The 19,619-nt window shown below is 37.7% G+C and overlaps 1 protein-coding gene across 1 annotated transcript; it reads left to right on the forward strand.

Annotated features, from left to right (window-relative positions):
- Positions 1–2,272: 2,272 nt before the first annotated feature.
- LOC137653197 (transcription factor Sox-19a-like) lies at positions 2,273–8,962 on the forward strand. Its single transcript, XM_068386578.1, has 3 exons — positions 2,273–2,509; positions 7,222–8,601; positions 8,766–8,962. Exons 1-2 carry the CDS (start codon positions 2,396–2,398, stop codon positions 8,326–8,328), a joined length of 1,221 nt encoding a protein of 406 aa, XP_068242679.1. The 5' UTR covers positions 2,273–2,395; the 3' UTR covers positions 8,329–8,601; positions 8,766–8,962.
- Positions 8,963–19,619: the final 10,657 nt, after the last annotated feature.

Here is a 19,619-nt window from a genome sequence, read left to right on the forward strand (position 1 = left end):
ATATATATATATATATATATATATATATATATATATATATATATATATATATATATATATATATATAGTCGCTATATCGCTAATCACCGTCACTTTGCAAAAGGAATTAGTAATAATTGCCTTAAAATTTCTACGTTATGAGAATGACACTGATCGACTATTACTATCAAAAGTATTAAATAAATCTATTATTATTATTATTATTATTATTATTATTATTATTATTATTATTATTATTATTATTATTATTATTATTATTATTATTATTATTGCTGATATTGGGAATGTATGATTTATGTAATGTTTTCTCGCGGTTCCGGGATTTTAATTTTGAATATAAATCCCGCTCATTTTAACTAAATATCTTTTTGTACGAAAAAACGGCCTTAATGGCATCATTATTAATACAATATTACGCGGCCACTAATAATAAGAACTTGAATAGAAACTTCCAAAAGTGCATTCTGTTCGAATTTATCAAACATTCTAATCATTTGAGTATGATTTCGATAACAAAATTAATCGTAAGTGCTTTCAGTCTAGGAAATCACTTATTGTAGTATGCGTGAATCAGATCGTTGCAGTAAATACTTCTCTCCATTTTAGTATTGAAGCTGATATTCGTTTGGTTTCCAATGTTTCCTGAAAACATGTCCGTTGTATTTTAATGAGGTAGCGTAAAAATTAAAATAAAACTCAATTGATAAAATAAGCAAAGAGGAACATTTTCACCAACTCTGGCGATATAGATATACATAGGCAGAATAAATAATTTTCTCAATTGAATATCTGATTATGATATACGAGGCTGGAAGCTATAAAGCGCTTCGGTACATCACCCTAAGGTATGTTAAATATGAATAATAGATACCACCATACTTATTCACGGTCAGAATAGTTCGTTACATTACAACCACTTAGTGTGTTTACTCAACATTCCTTATATGCTTTGATTGCAAAATAAATGGACAAATTAGTCAGGACTTCATTAATTTCATGACTTAGCAATAAACAGTTCTTCAAATATAATTTATCAATGGAATATATGTCAGTGTGAAAAATAAAGAAATTGTATTATTGATGAAAATATGGACGATAATGAAACGTTGGAAATTAGTTTCCTGTCATTGGGCGAAACTCTTCTTTTAAAAATTATATATAAAGTCAAACAATCATTGTAGATCCATATACTAGACTCCATTATTATCTTTGTATTACTTGTAACTCAACTAATTCATTTCAAAAGTCAAATTCTATATCCACTATCGCCATCACAATATCTGAAACACCATTTGCAAGTAAGGAAATTAACATATGATTATGGTAATCGATGTACAGTATTTCTTTTTGTTACAGCGTTGAGATATATTGAAAGAATTCGTCTTTTGGTCGAATAAATTTGGAAAGGAAACTTGAAGCTTCGTTGATCGAGTAATAGACTTTTATCGAAGCAACTTCGTTATTTCAAGTTTGGACGTCAAGGAGAAGTATAATTTTTTTATATTGCAAACCTCGGCGATGCAAAAAAAATATCACAAATACATCGACACTCTAACAAAACAAAAGAAATAAGTTGATTATCTAAGCCGAAGATACTTATTGAAAATTAGTGCATATTAGAGAAAACCTTCTTATCCGAATCCTTTTTTTTTTTTTTTTGCTCACTATTTCCAAACATTGAAAACTGAAGGTGTATTATATCCACCTTGACATGCCTTCAATATCTTACCAATAACAGACAATCCATTATTCCCATAAAGAATGATTTTTACAATCATAAAGTCCAATAATAACAAACCATGCGTGTGATGTCAAAGCTTACTGTTTTCACTACCAACATTCTCTGCACACTTCATACAGTCCAGGACGTGCCTAATAAATCTTGCAAATGTTGTCAGCCATTACGAGGATAAAAAATAATACCTTCGAAAAACAAACGAATGATGAGACTCCGTCGTTGTTAGCACCGTGTGTGATCTACCCACAAACTGACCCTTGACAGTCATGGCGCATGCGCCCACGCGCTTATTTCCTTCCGTCAATTGGTTGGCTTCATGTACCCCAGCGTCTTTATCCCAGCAGCCATTGGTTGACACGGATGTGACGTTGCAATCTAGATACCAGATTGGCCCTCAGTAGCGTTGCGTCAGGGCTTCAGGGGTGACTCGGGCTGCCCGATTGGCTGGCAAACTCGTGACGTATGGTAGAATCCTTCTTCTCAAAAAGACTTGCGGGTGTTTACTTCAAGTCAGTCACGTTCGCACCTGTTGTTAAGGTGAGACGCAGGTAAACTTGGCGTCGGCGGTCGCACCACGTGCCGTTGCCACCGTGCGCCTCGGCATAATCCAAAGTTATCGCTGAAGTAACGAGGTGTTGCAAGTTATTGCCCAACACTATGTTACCAGGACTGTGTAGTAGTGAAGAAAGTCCCAAAGCCACAGGACAGTATATGTTTGGTTCAATGTTGGTCAATGGAAAATCTTCGACGCCCTATTCCGATGCAACGCAGGTGAGGAAAAAAGGTTTAGATTAGTACAGCTCTGTCATTTTATCTAGTCTTCCTGCTAGTCTTGTGTGATTAGTTCCAATCTATCACCTGTTTTAGTTTCTTTAAAGACATTTTTTTTTTGGTGGTTGGTGTAAGATTATTTTAACTACTATTTGGGAAATAATAAGAGGTTGGACATAGCGTTAATGCTTTCTATTTGACATCTTAAAGCAATCCAACGAAAAAAGTATTACTCAAACACAGATGAATTGTACTCTAAATTAATCTATTCTTATAGTTTGTTTCAGCCTGAAATTCAATTAAGGATCTCAATAAATTTGGAACCTATACCTTGGGAATTTTAGTCTTACATTATATAAGCAGAATATTTGTCCCTTCATTGTGCTTATCTCTGTGCCTCTTATTGTAAAAGTTTTTTGACAGAAAATGCAAAGCAAACATTTTATGGTAGGGAAAATGATCTGATTCTAGTGTCACTTAATCAATTGTAATTCATCAGCAACCTTTGAATATTCTAATTGTTTGTTGTATTACGAAGCTGAAATTAAGAAAATAAATCTGCTGGTTTTTTTTTTCTAGAATTAACGATCATAAACACGGATAGTTTCGATAAACTAAAACATTAACGGTCAGTATTTAATCTCTTTTGAATTAGTCCTTCTTTATTTGATATCAATGGGATTGTCGATTGACTTAAATTCTATCGAAATTTTAATTTCCCCACTCATCATCATCATTATCATCATCATCATCTGCAACAAAACTGTATATGCGCATAACGAACACTTAAGGCTTTAAGTGACTTTCTGAATAAGTACATCAAGTGAATCAACTTAATACAAAGCTTGTCTGAGAGTTTGCGTGCAATAAAAGCACATTTAATCAAGGCCAACATCAATGAACACATTTTATTGTCACACACTACGATGATAATAATAATAATAATAATAATAATAATATTAATAATAATAATAATAATAATAATAGTAATAATAATGATAATAATAATAGTTTTCTTAGTTGCAATTATAAATATAATTCCACTATTATTATTATTATTATTATTATTATTATTATTATTATTATTATTATTATTATTATTATTATTATTATTATTATTATTATTAACAATCGAACAACCTTATGTCTGAGAACTTCCCCATAAACGTCCACGAAAAAAAAGAAGTAAATAATTAAAAGACTAACTAGGCAGAATAAGACAAAATACGTATAATGCTGAATAACGCTGAGTTTGATTAAGAACTACTGTATATATTAAACAAGCTAGTAGATACGTAAACGTATTTTATATGCGTGCCATGGATAGAAGTTGAAGTGGAAAACCAGTCGGTCTAAAGTTTGCAGAGAACAAATAGATACCATAATTAAACTATTTGACATATCTATAATCAGTAACCTACATCGAGGCATATATATATTTTTTTTATTACGTTTTATAAATTACTTTAGAAAGTATAGACTGTTTAGAATCATTCCACTGACGGACCCAAATTAAGGCATATGCATTAGAGATGACGTGACGCCTGTTGTCATAAATCGGTCAACCAATCACGATTCAAGTGGTATGTGGTGACTGGAAAGAATGGGGAAAAATGATATCAAAGAAAAATAATAAATTTACTTGGTATCAAGTTGTTACTGTCGGTTGTAATTAATTAGCATTGAAAATAGCCTATGGAAAAACTTAAGACAAATCGAACGCTCGAAAGAACCATGACTATGATCTACTGTAAAACGCCTCAAAACCTTGTTATGAATTCCCCCATGAAAACGTAGCGAATGAGAAGTTTCCGTAAAGTATTGTTATTTGTACATACGTTTATTATAGCATTAGGAACAGAAAGCTTCCGCTAGTACTCTAAAAACCCCGAAACACTTGAAAGATAAGAATTATGTTTATTTGTCAAAAGGAATTATAATAAACGAAAGAATTTCTTAAATTTGTCTAGCTATGAATAACTAGGAAAACTTTGTCTTTTATCAAATATGGCTTTTGGTCTATTATCATGAATTGACAAGAGAAAGTAAAAGAGAAATAGAAATAAAAAGGAGCCCAGTGAATCGGCGAAGTAATGCCAGGATAAAGTGGTCACGTATTCTTTTAACCATTTCTCTGCAAGACAGTCTGGTATAACCAGGACCCACTGAGAGTGAGTCCTGGGTATAGCGAGAGAGAGAGAGAGAGAGAGAGAGAGAGAGAGAGAGAGAGAGAGAGAGAGATAGAGAGAGAGGGAGAGAGAGAGAGATCATAGCACGTGTAAAGCCTCTTACCACGTGTCGCTCGTCTGGCAAGAGTAATATGAGTGGCAGTCTGTTTACCTCGCAGGCCCTAAAGACGCGCTTAAGAACATAAGGAAAACATTGTGAATCAAGAGAGAGAGAGAGAGAGAGAGATTTGATCGCGCTTGGCATGTTAATGATGCCCAGAAGTTAATTATTATTTCTTGATCTTGTTTTCCTGGTGCTGACGCTTCTACTTTTTAATGTCCTGACACCATAACACCGAAGAAATGTAAATTGTAAGAAAAAATGAGCGTAGCCTTTTTCTGAAACATTCAAGTAGCTTTTATATTTAAGTTGGTATCTGCCTTATTTAATTATTTTCCTCTTCCTCTGCCTTCCACTCCTTTTCACATGAATAGGCTGGAAATGCCACATTAGAAATAACTCTTAAACGGCTGAGGAAGATCACATTTCACGCCCTCAGCTGCACATCGTTAAGGCGCGGAGCCGAACTAAGGGAAAGACATTTTATGCGTGAAGGCGTCTGGCTTTGAGACCTCTGTTTTTTCTTCTCTCTTTTTTCTATATTTGCTGATATAGTCTTGCATTCATATTTTTTATAAACTACAAAATAATCAAAGACAATACCTCTGATAATATATTTTATTAGTATATTTTTATGTATCTTGAGACTTTAAAGATAGAAATAGGATTATATGCTTCATTGCAAAAAAAAAAAATGCCATTCAGGAAATTAATATTTTCTAGAGTATAGGAAAATTAAATACTATATAATTTACAACTTATGATCGTTTTGACAAAATAAATTTAATAAATTAGACATGGACGTAACGATAACATAAACATTTGAATTGTACACACACCGTCCCAAACTTTAATCATCATCATCTCCTCCTGCACCTAATGACTCAAAAGGCCGCGGTTAGATTTCACCAGTGATCTCTACCTTCATCTTTTAAATCAATACATCTCCATTCATCATCTCCTAGTTCACACTTCACAGCCCTCAGCCATGTAGGCCTGGGTCCCAGCTGTTTAAAATATCAGAATGATCACAAAATGAAATCTATTCTGATACCTTTGTTAATTCAGTATCCAAATTCATGAATCGCCATTTTTTTTTTTTTAATCTGCTTAATCTGGATATACAGATCATTCATCTTACTTGCAGAATGTAGACAAACACAATTTCTAATAGCATTCCAAATGTTTATCATACAATGAGATCAGTAGTTTTCTTTCGAATTTCAATTAATTAATCAAGAAATATTCATAACAATTCCATTCTCTCAATCAAAATATACTGGAAGTCAGTTTGATTGTATCAAAGAATCTCAAAAGCAAGCCATTCAACGCTGTTTGAAGCGCGAAATCATTAAATTGTTTATTTGTCTGTATGTTGGTTGGTAAGGCATTGCAATTACATGGGTGGCTGTAGGGAAATTTGGTTCCTGTCATCACAGTTAACGTAGTAGCTCAAAATTAAACGCGGAGAAGAATAAAATTTACATGGTAGATAACAATAGAACTCTACACGTGTGTAGTTATAATGCTAGTGATAAAATAATGAATATACTCTGCCAAGATTGTGTCATCTTGATATTATAGGATTACCAATGATGACGATATTAAAACAATAATAAAGACAATAAAAACATAATTATCATGATTATGGTAATATTTTGACACATTTCGAGCCGAAATATCTTGAAATGCGAAAATGTAAGAATAAAATTGTAGATTGCCTTGTAGGAGTATTCCTTTCTTTATTTAAAAAATGGGCCTTTCATTAAAGGGATAATTTATTTTGTACTTTATGCTTCCACAATATTTTTTTTTCTATTATTCTATAGTAACCCTGTGATTACATTATTTTAAACATAAAAAATTGTTTTTATAGATTACATTTCCATATAAGACATACATGCACACACACACACACACACACACACACATATATATATATATATATATATATATATATATATATATATATATATATATATATATATATATTTATATATATATATATATGTATATATATATATATATATATATATATATATATATATATATATATATATATATATATATATATATATATTTATATATATATATATACATACATATATACATATATATATATATATATATATATATATATATATATATATATATATATATATATATATGTATATATATATATATATATATATATATATATATATATATATATATAATGTTGGTTTATAAGTACACTGTAGTTCTATATGCGTGTGTGTAAAGAAATATTTCAAGGTAAATATTTAAAATTATTTAGACTGAAAAGTATCTCTTTTGGTCATTACGACAGTCACATAAAACATCATTAATTAAACCTTTATGATAAGTAGAATTTATCCCCCACAAACTGTATCAATAATTATAATTTTCTTCCAATATTCCAGACGAAGAAGCACCCACCTAACCATGTCAAGCGTCCTATGAACGCTTTCATGGTATGGTCGCAGCTTGAACGAAGGAAGATTGTCTCCCAGACCCCTGACATGCACAATGCTGAAATATCAAAACAGCTTGGACGTCGCTGGAAACTCTTAACTGAAGAACAAAGAAGACCTTATCGTGAAGAAGCTCAAAGGCTAAAGGTTCTTCATCGTTTGGAGTATCCTGACTATAAATATCGACCCAAGAAAAAGAATAATAAGAACTGCCCACCTCCATTGCTTTTGGGAAGCAGTAGCGTTCTGCGTGGAGTAGCACCAGGTTCATGTGGACGAGTGTCTAAAACTCGACCTCAGAATACCAATTATTCTCCTGTTCATGCTGCCACTGTGAGCAAGGTGAGAGAATGCCTTCTTGCAGCCAATCTCAAAAATCTGGCTAGTGGGAGGAGTTCTCTAAGCTCAGTAATATCCCCAAAGGACACGACTTCTCCTAAATGCCCTAACTCTCAGCTTTCAACTAGTCCTCCTCATGAATTTCCAGATTCACCAGAGAGTGCAATAATATATGATGATAGGTCAATCCAGCAAGTAAATTATTTTAATAATAATGAAAATTTGAGTGACCTTTCTTGTTCTTCCCTAAACTGGTCAAGTGATTTGTTCATGTCCTATTCCTCTGACCTTCCTCCTATGGATGTTCAAGCCATCGATCAACTCCCAGAGAATCCACCAACACTTGCTGATCTTGAAAATATTGGTCTGAAGGATTTAGTACCTCTATCCCCAGGGTTGTCACTAAATCTTCATGATTTTCAGGCATTTAGTTCTGATATAGAACTGTGGTCTAATAATTCATGTGACCAAAGAGATTTAGCAACTCCTCCCACACCACTACTTTTAGGATCTCAAGAACCGCACGACCAATGGTCACAGCAAGTATGGGAGGATGATGTGGAATCTCTCGTAGAATGCCTTGAAGTAACTTACCAGCGACTACAAAGTGAGGGTACCTCTCAAGTTGTTCAACCCTTAACCCAGTGTCCATTAGCTTCCGCGTGGCTAAGGCCAGCACTGGAAGTCTCTTACTCCATTGGGGGCCCTTCAAGATGAACATTTGATTTGTTTACCGATGCATAACACTTAGTGTTAATCTAACTTGTTGGTGAGCTGGACTCCCCTTAGTCCCCTTTTCATAATAACCTGTGACTGATAGCATTCTAAGTCAGCTCCAGGCTGGATAATTTTATTCAAATCAACGCCTCGGGAATTAAATCTTCTCAATATGATGATGCACTGATCTCAAACTTTGGCCAATCCTTTGAACTCTTCTGAAAAAAAGATATTTTACATCAGATCATAGGAAGTGTTACTTTATCCCTTCTGGTGAGTTGTGTGTATATGATATATGTGTGCATTTGCGAACATATATATTTCAGTATTAAAATAGTGTTTATAACATTTTACTTTGATTTCCATGTTATTTATATGCTAGATTTAAAGTTTCAATATTTTTGGCTAAGAAACTTTTTTTCTTTTTTTTTCCCCAGAGCAAGAAGAAAGGAGCATTTCTTCCATTGTGGTTGTCCAGAAGCAACGACACCTCTCACAGCTATAGCTATTCGCCCAAACATTAAGATATTTGGCCTTAGATTCCTAATTTCGATTCCTGCTTTATACAGACTGCCTTCTTGGTACGTTCTTCTACACATTAACGGCACTCTATGAGAAAGTTAGTCATCTTGTACCGCTGCTCTCTATTTGCTTATCTTTTTCTTCCGTATAAAATTATTCTTTTTTATACATCAAAAAAGTACTTATCTATCTTTTAGGAGACAAATAAACAAAATAATTTCTAGGAATTTCGAAATTAATTGACAGCCTAAAATGGAACACAGTTTCTTTTAGTTGACTTTATAATTTTTTTTTATTAATTATAAGATCGTACTCCCTGAAACCATTTCATCTACTGTATTCATTTCTGCTATTGATTCCTTCTCACACAGACAAAACAAGCAAAATACCTGCTCAGCTATATCCCCTTCATTTCATCAGAATTGGCCATAAGTTCTACACTGCTGTGATATAAGGTGAAATTCTAGTCTTTCCGTGCAATCCAAGTGCTACTGGCTAGCAACTCTGACTCGCAAACTCTTATGAGTATGATGAAGTCAAGGACTTGCAGTTTTGTATAATATTTTCGACATGTTTTTATACTTTTAAGTTTATTGTATATAGATTTATAGTTTGAACTGTTTCGTCTGAAATTCTGGAATTGTATGTGCAATATCAGTAAAGACCTGTTAATGTATTTGATGCATGCAAAGGGGAGTTTCACCAATGTTCATCACGTCTTCCCTCATTACAGCTACATATTTCTGATTGCTTATCAATAAAGGCATCCAGCAACTCAAAAGTCATATAATCGATACATCTACTGTTGAGGAAATTAAGATAATGATAATGCACAACCATTAAATAACTTAAATCATCATAAAAAAAAAAAAAACTTCAGTGTTACGCTGGAGGGTCAAATCCTTTTTATTAACACCGAGTTGCTAGATTGCTTGATGATGCCTTTATCGAATAAATTATTTGGACAAATGTTTACAAACTTTAAAGTTTTGTAGACTTTAATTTCGAATATGGGGAAAAATATAATTTCAAAATTAAAATTAATTGAATCGACGATAATTACGATATTATCTAGTGCTTCCGATTTACATTTTCCAACATTTGAAATTGTAAAGACAAGAGCAAAAAAGGGATGGAAATGGTGATCTCCTCTTTTCTAGGCATAATTTAGGATAAGAAATCTTAGTTTTTGCTTTGAAATTTCTTAGGAGATGGATTCATAAAGTAGAAGAGGCAAAAACGTGCTGCAATCAAGTTAATAGCACCACATGAAATATGTATAAATGTTACTGTTCAAATATGTATATAGATGAATAGGTTCACTGCCAGTCAAATGGAAGGTTTGGTAACCAAGAGTTATGGGAAGTGGCAAGAGTTATGGCAAAAGGGAAATAAGAATTTCCCGTCATTTGCGGGATCTACTCCCAGAAAATTAGTTTATTTTCAAAGATCGTTGTTCATTCAACAGTTTTGGAAGGTTAAAAGACTTTTTCCATCCTGCTAGAAGTTTCAGCACCATCATTAATGAAACAATTCAGGGATTTTCTCATATTTTGTGAACACTAGTTGATTCTTAGTATAATACACTTCTATAATTTGGTAATGTTTGAAATAATTTTTTATTGTTGTTTGGTGTTTGGATATAGGATTATGGATGCAAGCATTTGTTTGTTTAGATTTGCATGTATCCTAATATCTTTGTACCATTACATGGAGAAATGTTAGTAAACAAAGGCCTGTGAAAAGTAAAACATTTATTAATTGCCTGAAAGTCAGAGGTATATTAACATATTCACAGCCGCTTCAAAGCAAAGATATTTGAGATAAGTAACGTAATTTCAGAAATTTTGTCGCTTTTCGAAGAAAACATTAATCCACAGCTGTAATTTCATCAATTATCAATAACAGTACTTTCCTTGTATTGATAATAATAATCCTCTGTAAAGTTTTCAAGAATAAACAGAAATTAAATCATTTCAGTAAGTTCTTATAAGTATCTTTTATACGAATATATATATGTTTCACGCACTATGCGTCCCAACCTTGTAACAGAAATTGCTAAGCTCATACGCATACACACACACACACACACACACACACACACACATATATATATATATATATATATATATATATATATATATATATATATATATATATATGGGTGTGTGTGTGTGTGTGTGTAAATATATATATATATATATATATATATATATATATATATATATATATATATATATATACATATATATATATATATATATATATATATATAGGCCTATATATATATATATATATATATATATATATATATATATATATATATATATATAAATAAATATATAGATATATATTTATATATAAATATATGTGTATATATATATATATATATATATATATATATATATATGTGTGTGTGTGTCTATATATATATATATATATATATATATATATATATATATATATATATATATATATATATATGTGTGTATATATATATGTATATATATATATATGTGTGTGTGTGTGTGTGTGTGTGTTTTATTGTATATGTAAAGTAAGATGTATCTGTTGAAATGTGATGGTGCAGTTATTGGTAGAGCTCTTGAGATTTATTGCTAAAACATTTAATATTTCTTGAGGAAGGCTAAGGTTCAATGAATTTGGTTAAATTGAAATGTGGTTAAAAGCAATTGTTTGGTTTACAACACATTGAGAATGATGTAAACATTGCCAATGACGAAGGAAATGACAATAAACGTTTTCATCGTGAAAGTTGTTTTTCTTGCTCAAGTTTTAGAAACCTCTTTCAAATGACTGTTTAAAGAATTGCATTTGCCCTGTTATTTATTCAGACGAAAGAGACGTTTATTTTCAGCAGCCATTTTCCTAATATGAGTTGCAGACTTCAAGTACCGTAGAAGTTACCCCTGCTAAATAGTTGCCTATCCACGTAATCCCCACTTTCTTACTGCACACGCGGTTCAAAATTTGCAATTAAATTTTATACAATTGCATATAGTTATCAATGTCATTTTTCAGTGATGCTGATCAAAATATTGATTACCTTATGAATTTATCTCTCTCTCTCTCTCTCTCTCTCTCTCTCTCTCTCTCTCTCTCTCTCTCTCTCTCTCTCTCTCTCAAATGTACCTAAATGAAATTTCCTACATGATTATTAATGAAAACTAACTTTTATTACGTAGCCTACCCTGACTATAATTAGCATTTTACCCCAACGCATAAAAAAAAAAAAAAAAAAATGATGACCTTCATTAGTTCATTATCGCAGCATGTCTCATTCGAGATCTTAGTAAAGCAATTTAATTCAATAGATGATATATGATATATATCTTCGGGAAATATAGATGATTTATATTAAACATCTCAGAAACATTATGGAACTAAGTGGATATATATAGTAAATGCCCCCTCATAATAAAATTTCTTAGTTATCCGAAAGAGATCAAATAATAAAGACTTTCATCATTTGTTCTTTTAATTTTTTACATATGGCTGTAAATAGAAAGATGGGTTGACCGAACCACATTACGAAAGTATCAAGTCTATAATTCATTTGATCCGAAATTTTATTGGAAGCATAAGTTTCAACCTTTGTTAGTCAAGATGCTAACTATAGGCATAGAATTAAAATACTGCCGACATCATACAGAGTAATTTCCATAAAATGTAACTTTTAACTAAGATCAGCGTGAATAGTATTTTTGCAAAGAGGTCAGCTCATGAGGAGAATATGTTGGTTTCCTAAAGTGATGAATGAAGCTATATTGCTAACTTGGTTTAGAGCCAAATCAAAAGCAGAATCCACAAAATATTAACATGAAAAAAGAATATTTTATTCCAAAGGAAAATAAATGCAATGTACTCCATTTGAATAAAGCTAAAGGCTATCGGAAGTAAAGGCCCAGACTCTAACTGAATTTGTATTCATGTATGTATTTTCACTCCCTCTGTTCATCTACGTATAATAAATAACATTCATACTAAAGACACCTTATTTACTTCAATCTTAATTTTTTTTTTTTTTTTTTTTTTTTTTTTTTTTTTTTTTTTTTTTTTTTTTTTTTTTGTAAAAGGTTAAATCTATGCAGCATTTGCTATATTCCCTGAAACAAACATCTGATAAATCTGTGATTAATTAGTAACAAACAAAAGATTTTAATCTTTTTATCTTGAATTAGTGAAGAAGGAAAGTGGGCGGGAAATGCCTAACTCAAACACCCAGTAAAGTAAATTCTGTGGTTATTCTGATTCATTTATAAACTTTTCTCCATCACTAAAGTACTGTACTATATAACAATTATAAAATACCAAGATAATATTGTACGCTTAAGTTCATGACAGTTCTATTTTCATGCATTTTAGTAAGAACGATAATAAAAGTGTTCATTGCTTAAATCAGTAATGTAATGTAAAAGACTCGCTCGTTATAGCGAATTAAAATGAGAATAAAACAGATAATAACGTAACATCGCCAGTAAAAAAAAAAGCTTACAAAAACGTTAGAAATTAATGATCAACACCTTATGTATGAAAGATTACAGAACTGATAAGAAAAGAAGAATAAAGTCTAAAATCATGTAAAAGACGACGAGGACATGAAAATGCAATTATGGTTATGCCAAAGAACCCCTCTCCTTTCCCTCTCGCAGGAAAAAAAAAAATAAAAACTCCAGTTCTCGGTTCTTTTAGTGTGTTTTAACACATGTACGGGCAGAACACGACACTCGTTTGCAGGTGTGGTGGTGCCGCCATGTCTGGTCCCGGCAGTGTTTCTTGGCTGCTGCCCGATGGCCTGCATATGAGGCTAAACATAGACGACGGCTTCACCAATACTCTCTGACGTTGACGGAAGGCTGTCATCCATCTCAGTCACTAACATAAAATGGTTCTAATTGCACTAGCAAATCTAGGGGAGGTTGTCATGATGGGGTCACGACCCCTCCCCCTTTTTTAACTGTTAAAATTAGGGTTAAACCTAGGGTTTTCAAGAAAAAAAGTTTGACTTTTAAACTTTAGGCTCTCAAAGAAGTTTAACGATTAAACTTGAGGTTTTCAAGAAAAAACTTGACTGTTGAACTTGGGATTTTCTAGAATCAAAGTTTGACTGTTAAATTCTGCATATTGGTGGAAAATGTTTATTTTGTCAATTATAGTATCGTTGATTTCCGGTTTTATTCTTTAATTAAGTTATTTTGTTATTTACAGTTTTTCTTATGACAGTGTTCTTGCTCAAAAATTAAAAAATAAACTCTTATTGCCTTCAATGGAAAAGAGGTTTAAGTTTATTTTCTTATTGTATTAACTCATACATATCCGGCATTTTCATTTAATTTCTAGCTGATTTTTTTTTTAGCTGTTTCTTAATTTTTTGTATATGTTTTATTTACAGCCGTAGGCAATTTGATTAAGAATCACGAAACGTCGTGAATAAAGATGTCAGGAACTAACAATTCCCTTGTCCAAACTATGAAATGTACGTTCATTACTGGCTGTCACTACCTTCACCGAAGATATATATATATATATATATATATATATATATATATATATATATATATATATATATATATATATATATATATATATATATATATATATAATATATATATATATATATATATGTTATTTAAATAATATATATATATATATATATATATATATATATATATATATATATATATGTATATATATATATATATATATATAGCAATCCAAAGGAAGATACAACTCACAGCAGCATTTCTTCTTTCATTTTATTGTAAATGTAGACAAAAACCTTCAACCCAGTTATGTTACAGAGTATGCTCAGCGTATATGTAAGCCTACGTTGTACAGTAGCTATAGAATGAGCCTACTCAAAGTCCGGCAAATTTCAGGTCTGTCATCTAATTTACATTTTCTACAGATAGTATATATTAACCAGTGAATGGGTAGTTCCTCCGGTTAACAGGTCCGTGAAGGCAGTTCCGTTCATGCCGATCTATTTGGCCATTCGTCCTCATTTGTTGTCTCGTTAACGGTTGTCCTATGTAACTAGTGCTGTGAAAGATAAAAGACACTTGGCGGAGAACATACAGTGCTACACACAACCCCCCTACAGTTTTACGATGTCCCCATCGTACACACACTACACACTTCCATCCTCTCACACTACACTATACCATTACCTGTTTTCCGACAAAGAAAGACAAATTTACAACTCTGATCGCTGCCTGTTTCATATCCTCTCTGATCTTCTCAGTACTGGTGCCTTAATTGTTACTCCCTGTTCTTGTTCAACCTCTTTATCAACACCTTCTTTAGGTTCACTATTACCATGGTTGCTAAAATCAAACCCGAACCTGGTTAAAACTTCTTCCATATCAGGCATTTCTAAGCTACTGTCATCCATATCAGCGGTTTCGAAATTATCATTAATTTCCGTATCTAAGTCACTTCTTCAATTACCCACTGATGGAGTACCTGCAGTAAGATATGTTTTCCCATGGCGGGCAGGCGCCAAGTGAGTGGCACTGTGCCGGTTGCAGAGAGCAACAGCATCAGTTTGTATCTGAGGACGCATTAAACTACATGTCTCCAGCATCGTGTATCTCTCGTCCTATCTTGACATCCAATATGGCGCAGTGATTATCAAGGACAAACGCGACCCTCACCATGCCCTTCCAGCGCCGCTCAATGCAGTCCACCCCAAGGGCCGCACGCCCTGTCGTCCCCCGTGGACTTGTCCCTGCCCTGCAAGAAGCCAGGCAAGCCATGGCGGCACAGCAACATATGATCAACGCTCTCCGTGACCGGCTTGCGACACATGCGACCCCTGCACCTCGTGTCCCCGCGTCTGCAGCCCCAGAGAAGTGCGAAATTGAGCTGAAGCCCGCTGCATTCAGGTCCTGGAGGAGGTCGATGGAATGCTGGATCGAACTGTGCAGACTACCGCCCCACGAGGTCGTCCACCACATCAGGCTATACTGCACACCCCCTCTGCAACGGGCGCTAGATGCCAGATTCACGTCACAGGAATGGGGCAACCTCACCGCTACGGAAGCCATGGACTTCATTCGCGATATTGTGTTGCGTTCTACAAATCGTGCCGTATTATGGTCGGAGTTTTTTAACGCAGTACAAGGCCCAGGAGAAAGTGTCAGTGATTATTTTTTAAAATGTTCTCAGAAGGCCACCGATTGCAATTTCCAGTGCCCTCAGTGTCAGTGCAATCTGGCCGAATATATGTTGTTACCCAAGTTAATGGTGGGCCTCAGCGATGAGGCTATGCGCCGCCATGTATACCAGTGTAGCAATGATATCAATAGTGTTGGTGCCCTTAGGGCCAAGTGCTGTGCATACGAGGCGGCCCACGTCGACGCCGCTGCTCGCCAATGCAACTGGAGGGAATCTGCTTGTGCAGCTGGCAGCGAAACGCCTGAGGCAGATCATCCAAGTGCAACCGTCGCTGGCACAGGCAGGGGTCCCCCACCACCTTCCAGCGGGAACTGCGGTGGGCGCCATGCCCCTGGTAGAGCTTCATGCCCCGCTAAATCCGTCTTATGCAACGGGTGCCACAAGCAGGGCCACTATCACAGATGCTGCAGGAAGTCACAGGCAAAATCGGCAGGATCCCCGACGGATGTGTCTAGTGCTACGTCTAATGCTGTGCTTGTTGCAGGCGCCAACCTTGCCCGCCACCCAGTAGTGGAGGTGACAGTCGTGCACAACGGTACGGGAGTGCGAGTGCCAGTCACCGCCGTGGCGGACACTGGGGCACAGGTATGTGTGGCCGGGCCCTCCTTACTATCGCACCTCCAAGTTCGCCCAGCAGCTCTCACACCCCGGGCCGGTTTGCGTGATGTGGCGAACCTTCCCCTGAAGTGCCTTGGATCTGCCGTGTGCCACGTCACCCTGCAAGGTCGCACCACGGAGCAGGACGTGTACTTCGTGCAGTCGGCAAAGCACCTCTTTCTGTCGTTGAACGCTTGCAAGGATTTAACGCTGATACCCAAGGAATTCCCCTATCCCTCCCCCGCGGTGGCACACGTGAGCCTGTTCGATGGCACAGCCAGGCGGGCCGCCCAGGTACCACCCCGACCTGCCGAGGTGCCCATGCCACCCCAGGAGGAACATGCGGCCAGGCTGGAAGCCTGGCTCCTACAACATTTCGCTACAACGACCTTCAACACAGCCAGGAAACCACTACCAGTGATGCAGGGGAAACCGCACCGTATCCACCTGCTCCCAGGAACTATGCCTTACGCATGCCATACCCCAGCATCAGTGCCGAAACACTGGGAAGAAGAAGTGAAGGCCCAGCTCGAAGAAGATGCCGCCCGTGGCGTTATAGAACCGGTACCCGCTGGGCAGCCAACCGAATGGTGCGCCCGTATGGTGGTCGTCGCCAAGAAATCAGGACAGCCACGCCGCACAGTCGACTATCAGCGCCTCAACGCATCTTGCCTACGGGAGACACATCACACCCCTGCCCCATTCGACATGGTGTCTGGGGTTCCTAAGCACACGTTCAAGACCGTGGCGGACGCGTACTGGGGATACCACCAGGTGGAGTTAGACGAAGAAAGCCGCGATCTAACCACATTTATTACCCCCTGGGGAAGGTTTCGTTACCGTCGTACACCCATGGGGCACTGCTCCGCTGGCGATGCGTATACCAAGCGGTTTGACGACGCCATCCAGGATATCCAGAGGAAATACAAGTGCGTGGACGACACCTTACTCTACGACGACAACATCGAAGGGGCCTTCTGGCATGCCTACGACTTCCTCGAAACATGCGCAGCCAAGGGTATCACGCTTAAGCCGGAGAAATTCCAATTCGCCAGAAGGGAAGTAGACTTCGTGGGCTTCAACCTGGGCTGGGAGGCCTACAAGCCAACAGAGGAACGTTTGGCGGCCATCAAGAACTTCCCGATGCCACGTCAGCCCTCTATCACCGATATAAGGGCTTGGTACGGATTTGTCAACCAGCTGGCGCCATTCCTCGCAACAGCCCCTATCATGAATCCGTTCAGGGAGCTCCTCAAAAAACCAACGGGGAAGGCAGTGTACTGGGACGAGGCACTCCGCACCAAATTTCATCACGCCCAAGATATGATATGCCAACTAGCGAAGGACGGACTGGCCTACTACGACAGGAGCCGCCCCACAGCAGCGATCACCGACTGGAGTAAAGAAGGCATAGGGTTCGTCATCCTTCAACAGTACTGCTCATGCAGCTCCGCCAATACGCCCTTTTGCTGCACGGGTGGGTGGCGCCTGGCACTATGCGGCAGCCGCCATCTCACCGCCGCTGAAGCTGGCTACGCCGCCGTGGAAGGGGAGGCCCTTGCCGTAGCCTGGTGTCTCCAGAAGGCGAGGCTGTTCTTGCTGGGGTGCCCCAACCTCACCGTTGTGACGGACCACCGCCCGTTAACCAAGTTACTGGGGGATCGTGCCCTCACGGAAATCTCGAACCCCCGCCTTTTCAGGCTGAAGGAGAGAACTCTGCAGTACCGATTCAGGGTCAAGTACCTGCCAGGGAAGCGTAACAGCGCGGCGGAATTCCTGTCCCGATACCCCGCCTTAAAGGCCGATCCCAGCGCCTACGACATGGACCTCGACGAAGATCTCACCGACACCATGGCGGCCGCCGTCGTGGCAGCAGTGGAGCACGACAGCTGTGTCGTGGACGAAGCGAGAGTTAGACACGCCGCTACCATCGACCCCGTGTACCAGCTGCTCACGGCCAGAGTCCTGGCCGGGGACTGGGCCGATAGGAAGTCCCAGGAAATTGCGTGCCTTCGGCCCTTTTACAGTGTCAGGGAAAGGCTGGCCGTTATCCAAGACTTGGTGACATATACGTTCGAACAGGGCAACGTTCGCCTAGTTATCCCGGAGCCTCTCCGTCAGCAGGTGGCTGCCAACCTACACGCGGGGCACCAAGGCCTGGACTCGATGCAACGACGAGCGCGCCAGACGGTATACTGGCCTGGACTCGAGGGGGACCTGCAGTATCACCGATCCTCGTGCGAAGAATGCGATGTACACGCACCATCTCAGGCCGCGGAGGAACTCATTATCACGCCGCCCCCAGAGTACCCCTTCCAGATGACGGTTGCAGATATGTTTCAGCACGACGGACACTCGTACATGGCCTACGCAGACAGGCTCACAGGGTGGCTGGAGCTCGCCCACTTCCCCCACGGAACCTCCTCCTCCCACATCAAGACTCAGCTACGTCGCTACTTCGCCAGATGGGGGGCCCCGGAGCAAATCTCCACGGACGGTGGCACCAATCTGGCAAGTGAGGAAATGGGGGAATTCTTCAAGTTATGGGGCGTGTCTGTGCGTCTGTCATCCGCCCAGTACCCGCAATCCAATGGCAGGGCAGAGGCCGCAGTCAAGATTGGGAAGCGGATAATAATGGCGAACACGGGCAGCAGCGGCACCCTCGACACGGACAAGTCCTCTATGGCTATCTTGCAGTACCTCAACACCCCCCTCCGCGGAATAAACAGGTCACCCGCCCAGATGGCAGCGGGCAGGCAGCTCCGAGATGGCGTACCTAAGGCTCGCTGGCACCTCACGGTAGACAAACACTGGGGGGCGACCTTACGACAGAGAGAACGTCAGATGGCCGACAGTGGTGCTGCCCTCACCAGGACCGGACCGTCAAGAAAGCTTCCAGCCATCAACCCGGGATCCCAAGTACGAGTGCAAAATCAGGCCACCAAGCTATGGGACCGCACCGGTACCGTAGC

Source organism: Palaemon carinicauda, chromosome 14, assembly GCF_036898095.1.
Source record: "Palaemon carinicauda isolate YSFRI2023 chromosome 14, ASM3689809v2, whole genome shotgun sequence".
NCBI classification, from domain to species: Eukaryota; Metazoa; Arthropoda; class Malacostraca; order Decapoda; family Palaemonidae; genus Palaemon; species Palaemon carinicauda.